General features: G+C 45.7%; 1 protein-coding gene across 1 annotated transcript in view; it reads left to right on the top strand.

The window, feature by feature from the left end:
* The window catches only part of LOC119589311, a gene marked incomplete in the record, with an annotated part of 61,041 nt that overhangs the window by 30,850 nt on the left and 20,231 nt on the right, over positions 1 to 9,960 (top strand). Inside the window, 1 exon segment of the mRNA XM_037937933.1 lies at positions 513 to 9,960. Coding sequence (XP_037793861.1) covers positions 513 to 9,960 — 9,448 coding nt within the window.

Here is a 9,960-nt window from a genome sequence, read left to right on the forward strand (position 1 = left end):
CTTCTCTATTACCGAAGGACTTCATTTTACTATCGAACTATATTTTACAATATTTTATCTCTTGCCGAAACTGTAGCACAAATTTCAGTTAATGAGCACATTTTCATTACCATTTTTTCTGATTTTCCATCTTCGCATCTTATGTATAGACGCATATGACCAATTTTATGTGACCACTTAAGACTTGTTTTACTGTCTGACTTCACGAACCTATTTCGGCAACGTTGACTTCCTACACTGTCATGACTTCAGCAGCAGAGTTTCTGTATCTTAACTGGTGATCAGAGTTATATTTTAACGTGTATATGAATATTCGTGATCTAGAGAACAGTTTATATGAATATTCGTTATCTAGAGAACACTGCTTAGCCTGCGTAGACTGATCACGTGTTATGATACAAAGACGCTGTTCTTCCCACATTTTTGTGTGTGTGAACTTCACTCTCGGTATTGAATCACAGAATTTTTATTTTCTCTTTTACACTTTAATTTTACTCGCGTACACCAACTAGATTTTGTTGGCACACAGCACACGCGCCCCGGGAATTACAATGCACACTTAATATTTCACTATCACCTCACCCTCATCCTCCCTCATAATTTACTGACGCTAACTGGCGACTCTGCAGAGGTCAGGACGGTGGTAATCGACGCAACCTCGACTGCTTCTCCTCAACTCGAAGACGACCAACCTACAGGACTGTTGTATTCAAGCGTCGGTACCTTTATTAATGACGGTACGACTTCTGAGTATGTGACCCTCGTCCATGGCACGCGCGTGAAGGACGAGTACACCCAGGTCACATCTACCTCGTCGAGGATCTTCTTCTCTTTGCCTACGCGGTTGTCCGGCAGCAAGCCCGAAGGAGTCATGTCAACTGAGGTGCAGACGCGCGCGGATGACTATGCGACCACGCTCCTGACGACACGTTACATACGGACCCACATTGACGGGACTTACGCACAACAGATCGAGACGATAACAGATGTTCATCCAAATCTTCCTTTGTCTCCAACAGCTCCTGTGAGAATTCCTGTCCATGGTACTTTCTTCACTCAAAGTCCCAGTGGGCAGCATGCAAAGCTGGAAGTGAGTTTGGTCGAAGGTGTCCTTAAGCCTGATCCGGTGGGAGATGAGATCGTGACGCTTATGGGAACCCAAGGACAGTTCATCAAGGAGGGGGTTTCACAGGCCACCACTTACAATGTGTTCACTGGGTCTTACGTTAAGGATCTCCGCACTTACCTGTTCTTCTTTGGAAACACTGCCTTACCAGGACACACATTATCTGTGGGAGAGGTTGAGCCTTCTGAGACAATGCACACTGAAGTTGTTGTTAAGAAGGGAGGAGCACAGTCGAAGATTCTGGTCGACATGGAAAAGGACCTCCAGGTTATCATGCCTTCCAAAACTCACATAATAGACGCCACTGTTGCCCCCGATCTCCTGATGGGCGAGGGAATGATTGACGGCCGTAAAATGGGGGGAGTTTTCATCGAAGGATCCGAAGGTTTTGAGATGGAGGGTGCCCAGACCCAGAGCGGCGAAACAAGCATGCTCACGATCACCATTGGACGCCCAGTAGCCCACACTCGCATCATTCAAGCATCCTCTGTTGTGAATCCAGAGGAGGTGACAGTACTTAGCATGGAAGAAAAGCTTCGCGAGACAGATGTAATGGATAATGAAATTGATGACTCACTTTTGCGAGCTCGCAAGGTACATTTCACGGGTGATGAAATCATTGCTGACCTGCAGCCTTCTCCTCCTGTAAAGGTTGATATTCCCACCTTTACAATTGACCACTCTAATGTGCCCCTCGAGGCTGTAGTTGGAGTCACTAGGAAAACTACAAATTCTGTGGGGAAGAGTGTCAGTGAAGGTCTGCAGCATTCATCCCAGCGTGAAGGAAAGTCCATTGATGACATTCGTGCTAAATTCAACCTTGAGACTGGAGGTGAAGATTCTGACCTACCCACTGTAACCTATGTAGGTTTTGCAGACTTCACAACCACCATCGCTGACACTGTAGTAGTTTTCACCCCACGATCAGGTTCACCTAACAAGGTACTCAAGCCCCAAGTTGCACCAACAAAAGAGGTGACACCAACCAAAGTTCTGACTCCAACTCTGGCAACAGAGGTTCCTGAGGTGACAACTTTAGCACCGCGTCTTGCTACTTCTCGCCACAGTGAAGAGGAAATTATCATTGGAACTCCCTCCCAGACTCCTCCACTTAAAACAGCAGAAAATGTTCCCGATGAAAAGAATATGGAAACAATGATGGTGTCCAAGACAGAAGGAACAATAGTGAAGACAACTGGAATAGATGATCATGCCACTGAAGGTGAGGTCCTTTCCACCATCTCTACTAGGCGATTCAACACTATTGACTTGTACCCTACAGGTCTTGTGTCTTCCATTGGTGGCACCATTGTAATGAATGATATGACAACTCTCTTGACCACTTATGTGTACGGTACTTACATACAAGGACAGTATGCTCAAATTGTGCAGAGTACATCCAGCATTTTCTATCTTGTGCCACTGTCATCAACCCAAGGCATCCAGGCAACTAAGCCATTTGAAACCATTACTTCAACCATGAACTTTGACTACCCTGAACCTACAACAGAATTCTTTGATATTTATGATGAATATGATTATGAGGGAGCCACAACAGAAGATCTGCCTCCAAAGGTGTTTGAAGAAATCGTTGATAATGCTCTAGGCAGGTCAGTTGCATCTAGTCCCAATCAGCAACAGATTGTAGACACAGACAAAGAAAATGACCAAACAGAATCCCCACTGAAGCCAGATCCAGTTGATGATTTAATAGATCACATCACCACTCTCACCTTCTATACTACCTACTTCAAAGACAGTCAGACAACTGTTTCCACCAGACTGGAGACTTCAACAGTCCTTCGTCCCTTCCTCTTCACCCAAGATTCCACACTTGAGGCAACTCCCACTGAAGAACCAGAAATTTCTGCTACTGAAGAACTGACAACTCATACCGTCTACACTACCCTATTTGTTGATGGGTCGTCTACTGTTTCTAGCCAGATAGAAGTGCACACCAAAGGTGCCGAGGAGAGTATCCAGAATGATTTCTCTTCTGTCACCACAACTATTCTTCCTACTGTTACTGCACTGGAAGTAGATAGTGCTACTATTATACCTGATACTACACCATCTGATGAAGTTGCTGTGGTAGAAGCAATCAGCATTGATGAGTATGACCTGACCACTGAATCAGTAGTTGAATCTTTCACAGAGTCCATGTCAGAATCTATGTCAGAATCCTCGACAGATAGCTCTGCACAGGATGTGACAGAAGCTCCAGGATTCTCCCTGGATTCCTCATTGAACCCCGAAGAAGAAGTGAGCTCAGCATTCTTACCACGCACATATTACACAACATACACGTACTTTACCACATACTACCGCTCGGGCACCTCGTCTATTGTGAGCAGCCTTGAGACCCAAACTAATGTGGTAACCGATCCTGGCGACCAGGATAAGTACAAGACTCTTACTCCTGAAGTACCAACATATCCTGTTACCTACTATACCACATTTACCTACTGGACAACATACTTCAAGGGAAATACAACTTCATCTGTGAGCTCTGAGACGACATACTCTAATGTTATCACACCTACAGCACAAGTGAAGCCAACCATTGTTCCTGAACTTCCTCCTACAGTTTCCCCATCTCCAACATTTGTATCCACAACTAAATCTAGCACTCCTGCTGTGACCACATTCTATACAACTTACACATATTATGCCTCCACTTACATTGGAGATTCCATAATTGTAAACAGCCGATTGGAGACGAAAACCGAAGTTGTAACTGCTACTCCCACTCTTCCAGTGTTTGCCACAGCTACTGAAGAATCTACTAAATCATCTATTGTTCTTCCCTCAAAATCAACTGGACTATTGTCTACCATTCGAGGCAGCACTGTGGTTGATGGAACTACAACTATCTTCTCAACAGACATTATTGGCACAGTGGTTGATGGCCTTTATGCTCAGATTCAGTCGACAACCAGCTTTACTGTGGCTCCTACCACTACAAGTACTCCTGTCTTCCTTTTGCCAACATTCAGCAAGGAAACAAAGGAAACTCCATTCTTCCTCTTCCCAACAACAACAACAAGTGAGGAGACCACCACCTCTAGATCGACTCCATTCTTTATCTTCCCACTTACCACTGAGGAGACAACAACAGAAACAACTCCTTTCTTCATCCTCCCCACTTCAGAGAAGGAAGAGTCAACCAGCACCCCATTCCTTCTGTTCCCTACTGTCACAGAAGAGACAACCACTGAAAGTGAAACTGTGCCTTTCTTCATTTTCCCAACTAATACTCAAAAGACACCATCTAGCCTTGCTACCATTGAAGAACTGTTTTCAGCTATTGCTGAAAGTGTTCTTGATACTCCTACTTCTCGACCACAACTTTTCGTCACACCAGCTCTTGACTCATCACTGAATGATGCTGCCACAGATACATTATCCATAGAGTCAGCTACAGAAGCTTTACCTGAGGAAGAAGCAGTTACAGAACCCCCAGAGGACGAGGTAATTGTTTCTCCTACAACAAAGAGTAAACTACAATTTGCCTCAACATTCCCAGGCTTCAAAAAACGACCATCTGGTTCTCGCAATAGGCCAGACCTTTTCCCATTCATAAGACGTTCAAGCTTCCGACAGTGGTCTGCAACTGTTACAAATACTGGCTTGACTCCTACTGTCACAGCAACACCTGCAAGCAATTCTGATACTACAAGAGCAACTACATCCAGTCGCCCATTCAGGTTTGGTTTTGGTACTTCAGCAGTAAGGACAACACCAACATCCTCACTCCGTTTACGATTCTCAACTCCTGGTGCATTTAGTGCTTCCAGTATTAGCCCAGGTGTTGCCAGGACCAGCAGTCCAAGACCAGGAAGTACCTCTGGCTTTAGATTTGGCTCAACTTCAAGTGTGCTGAGAGGTTCCAGCAGTCCAGGTGGCTTTAGATTTGCTGGAACCCTTTCATCAGTTTTCCCTGGTAGTACTAAATCCATATCACCATCATCTGTCTTCTCAGGATTCACAGTAACAGCTGCACCTGAGTCTGACCTTGAAGTAGGCATAGAAGATGATGATAAATCTTCCTCTAATAACCCTGAATCAGGTTTTAGGCCTTTTAGTTTCCGTCCAAGACAGCCATCAAATGCCCCAGGAACACGATCTTCTATTCCATTTGCACTTCTTAATCGCCGACCAAACACACCAAAGAGACCAAGTGCAAGTGTGAGTCGATTTGCCCCCAAGGAAAAAGATGAACCAGAGATCATTGAAATAGAACCAGAGATCCAGCCAACAACAGAAACTCCAACAACTTTCCGTAGGCAAACCTTTGACGCACCTAGGCAGAACCGCTTCCGGCAAGGCCGCCCTGACTTGTCTAAATTGTTCCCCCGAAGAAACAGAGCTCTTCAGAATGAAGCTTCAGAAGTAAACCCTGTATATGTTGAAGCTGGAGGAAGGCGACTAACACAGGAAGAACTGGAGGAGATTTTGGCACAAGAAGTTTCAGACACAATTTTAAATAGAAGAAAGCGTCAGGCAGCATTTGGGCAACGCACTTCCCGAGGCAATGCAAGACCAAGTAGGAATAACCCACCACCAGACAACAGTCGTAGAGCAAGAGTATCACGTCCTACAGCACGTGTGGCTCCCTCTCCACCAAGATCAAGCAATAACTCTCCTTTCACACTTACCCCTGCACGTGGAAGGAGTCGTGCCCCAGAACCAGAGCCTAAACCAGCTCCACCTCCTGAACCTGCGAGGGAGAATCCAAGAGCTCGAGGTTCTACGGCCCGCCAGTCAAGGACAACTCCTTCAACTAGCCGCACTACCCTTCCACAAAGACCCAGATCAAGCAGAACAAGGAGTGCTGTTCCCTTAGGAAATATTCGTGGAAGAGGCTTTAGACGTCCCTCTACAGATAACAATTTCCGTCCTTCCAGTAAATTTACTCCTAATCGTCAGTCTCCCATAATTCCTCCCGCAAGAAATACTGCCAGGCGACCAACACTAAGCAGTAGTAGAGGTAGTACTCGTGACTCAGACCGCAACAAACCTCAAGAAAACCCAATAACTGCATTCCGAAAGAAGCCGTCACCTGAAGTTCCAACAGAGCCACCTGCAATCTTTCCCAGTGATGATGGAGGATTCTTGATTCAAGAGGAAATCACTGTCACTCGCGAAATTCCTGTGAAAGCCACCATCCCAGTGGTTGAGAATGGACAAACTCAGCAAAAGGAAGTTATCACAGCTTCTTTACAAACGGAGATAATTCAGCCTGATCAGATCACACAGAGTACTATAGATGGGACTGTCAGGCTTGTACTTAGCACCTTTGCTGGAGAAAACGATATCACTCACTATGTTGTAGATCCTGTGGAAACCACCACAGTGACACACACACGTACCTTCATTGGAGGTCGCCGTACCTCAGTCCCTGTTGAGCTTCCAACAACTGCCTATAGTGTGGTCACAGTGACAGAGACCAAGGCTGGTGGAGACATCCAGCAGCTGCTTTCATTACTTCTTGGACAGCAACAGCAACAAAATCCTCTGCTAGCTGCTCTTGGTTTGGGACAACCTATGACCAGTGAGAGGGTACACACACGTTCCTATGTCACTACTGTTACTAATCACATATCAACAGCAATTCCTGTCATCTTGCGTGGTAGAACTATCCAGACCACCATTGTAGAGACTGAGGTGAAGGTAATCACTGCTACGGAATTAAGTACAGAAACTGTACTTGCGCAAAATACTGCATCCCCTTTCATCAATCCTAACCCCCTCAACCAGCTTCTGCCAATCCTCCTACAGGGTCAGCTGCAACAACAATCTCCACAAATGAGACCCACACGAGAGCCATCTATTGATACACAGTCAATCACCCCACAATTGCTGGAACAGGCATTAAAACAGCAAGAAGCACTGAAAGCAGAAAATCTTCCCACACCATCCCCTCCATTACCTACACCAGTTGAAACTTCAATTGTGACATTATATGTCTCAGGAAAACGGCCAGGAGAGTTTTCAACGCTGTTGTCAACAGTAACTTTAAGTGGTGATTCAACTCGTATCAAACGTGGTTCTCTCTCCACAAAGGATGTGCAGCCAACAGTCCTTCCCCATTATATAGAAACAGACAAAGGTATCTTCCAACTCCCAGAAACTTATGAAGCAGATGACATGGATTGGTTTATAATGTCTGCTATGAACGAGATTGACACTGGTGATATTAGAAAAGTGACACCAAGCTTAGAATCTGTGTTAGGAGATTTAAGTCAGCATTCATATCAAGCACCCGAAAGCATTTCCTACAAAACGAGTCCTTTTTTATGGGAGGGCCCCGCTGAGTCAACCCCGCTCAAGCGGAATGTTCGTAGTGCACAAAGGGGTAGCAATGAAAACCAAGGTGAACTTCGATTCCCAGGTGCCAGGAAGATCCAGGATGGAACTCGTCAGCAGATTGTTGAGGATGAACGCCCCGTTCTTGGACAGTTCAATATTCCAGGTCTCAGATTCCAAAGCCGTCTGATTTCTGAGCAAATCCAGCAGCTACAGGCACCAACAACCTACTACACAACATTTACATACTACACAACACTTGTTGATGATATTGGCCGTGAGTATTTGCAGAGCTCAGAGGAAACTATCACTCAGTTGGCTACTCATGGTAATGTGCGATTTGATGATTTTACCAGGATTGGTGGAGAATCACCATTGCTAACTAGTGTTCCTATACAGGCTAAATTTACACTAGAGGATGCCATCATTCCAGGAAAGCCAAGACCTGTTCCTGATCCAGTATTTAAAGAGCCAGAACCACCATTTGGCCCAGTCGTCCGAGAATCAGTTATTCAGCCTTTCCAGCGAGGGCTTGAACCACAGGGTTCCAAAACTCTACCTGTTGAACCATCTGATGAGAAACCATCTGGTCGTAAAGTTCCATCATCAGTAGCTGAGCAGTTGATACCACAGCAGAATCTTGCTTCTGATCAAGCTTTGTTTGGAGAGCAGATCGATGAGGAAGACCCAGTGAACCTTGCACAAAATCCTCGTCGAATTGTCCTCACCCGTAAACGGCCAATTTCCCAGCAGACACCTGAAGACAGACGCCGTGTTGTGATTACTCGCAAACGACCTGTTGATCAAAAGGATGAGCTTGAAGGTGAAGTAGTGCCAGTAGATGAACCAGTAACCCCTGAACAGTCTCTCCATAGAACACCTGCTGCTCCATCTTCAAACTTCCTAGCAGACAGTGACCTGAAAAGAGTTGAGAATGGAGTCAAGTCAGATGAACTTCAAAAATCTAATGGGCAGGGTATAATCCAAGGAACTATAAAGGCAACTCATGAGATCATGGAAATGGAAGAACAAGATCAAGAGGAGGAAATACCAGGTAGTCCTGGTTCTAGTCGCCAAGTACGTGTCACCGTCACCAAAAGACGACCAGTTCTACTTACAGAAACTGAAGATATTGCAGATAAAACCACAACACTCTCAGGAGGGCGGCGACGTGTGGTAGTAACAAGGCGCCTTCCACAGCCAACAGTTGTAGCTAGTCCACTTCGCCCATTGGTAGCTACAGTCAATACTTTCTACACAGTGTATTCTTATCTCTACACTCTGTATGAAAACAAGACCCCCTTTTCTGTTTCTACAAGGGAAGTAACTGTCTCAAATCAAATAGATCCTACAGTTGTTTCAGTTTTACCTACTTTCCATACAGGAAGGGCTGCTACTGGACTGTACACATTAGAAAATGGATTTAGTGTTGCTACCTTGGGAGAACGTGTTGTAGATACTCTTACTACACAGATATTCCTTGCATCTGCAACACTGATAAACATCACACCAGAAGCTGTCCAGAAAAATACAGAACAGAAGCAGACAGAACTTCCTGGACCAACAACAGAACCACCAATTAGTGTGCCTACTGAAGCACCTACACCTCTTCAGTCTTCGCTGGCAGAGGATGAAGCGGTTGTATCTACCAACACACCAATCCTTACAACCAGCAGCTTTAGAGCCACTCAAAGAGGACAGCAAACTTCACTCCCTAATCAGAGAGGAAGAGGAGAAACAACGCGACCTGCAGAAGAGATTACAACAGAGCTGGCAAAACCTACACCATCAAGAGCAGGTATAAGGAACCGTGGGCGAGGTACTGTAAGATTTGTTGATAATCGTCAGCGTAATCGCATTACAGTCACTAGGCGAAGGCCAGTATCACCAGCAACAAGGGAACCAAGGCCAGATCCCAACACCAGAACAGTTCCTGAGAGTGTGACAATAGCCACCCCAGAGGAAGAGACATTCCTAAAGACTGAAGAGCTTGATGAGTCTCCCAAACAACCAGTTACTGATTCTTCAAGGACTCGTCAAAGGCCAACTGCAGCTACTCCCACAAGACAACGTGGAAGGCCAACCACTTTCAGACAGCCAGAAGATTCAGTTACAGATGATATTTCTGAGTCACCTGAGCCTACCAGAAGGCCTTCCATTTTCAGCCTTCCAAGTAGCCGACGACAGCCAGAAACACCTCCCTCGAGATTCAGGGACAGAGTCACACCTAAACCAACTGAAGAGCCTATTCCTGAAGAAGCTGAAACTGAAGCTCCTCCAGTAACTGATGCTCCTGTGCCCTCTCCGACCCCTACTAAGCCTACAAGGCCTCCTCGCACTTCCCTTCGGAGAGATGACATCCCTATCATTCGACGCCCTGGAAGCTCTCGTCCTACACGCCCCTTCGTGCATCAAGATAACTCGGAAACGCCTGAATCAAAGCCCAGTCTTAGATTCACGCCTGCACCAGAACCCAAACCCACAGAACCTCCACTGCTGGAAGACAATGAGCCTTTGGAAGGTGA

This window comes from Penaeus monodon, chromosome 25 (assembly GCF_015228065.2).
Source record: "Penaeus monodon isolate SGIC_2016 chromosome 25, NSTDA_Pmon_1, whole genome shotgun sequence".
In the NCBI taxonomy this organism is placed as follows: domain Eukaryota; kingdom Metazoa; phylum Arthropoda; class Malacostraca; order Decapoda; family Penaeidae; genus Penaeus; species Penaeus monodon.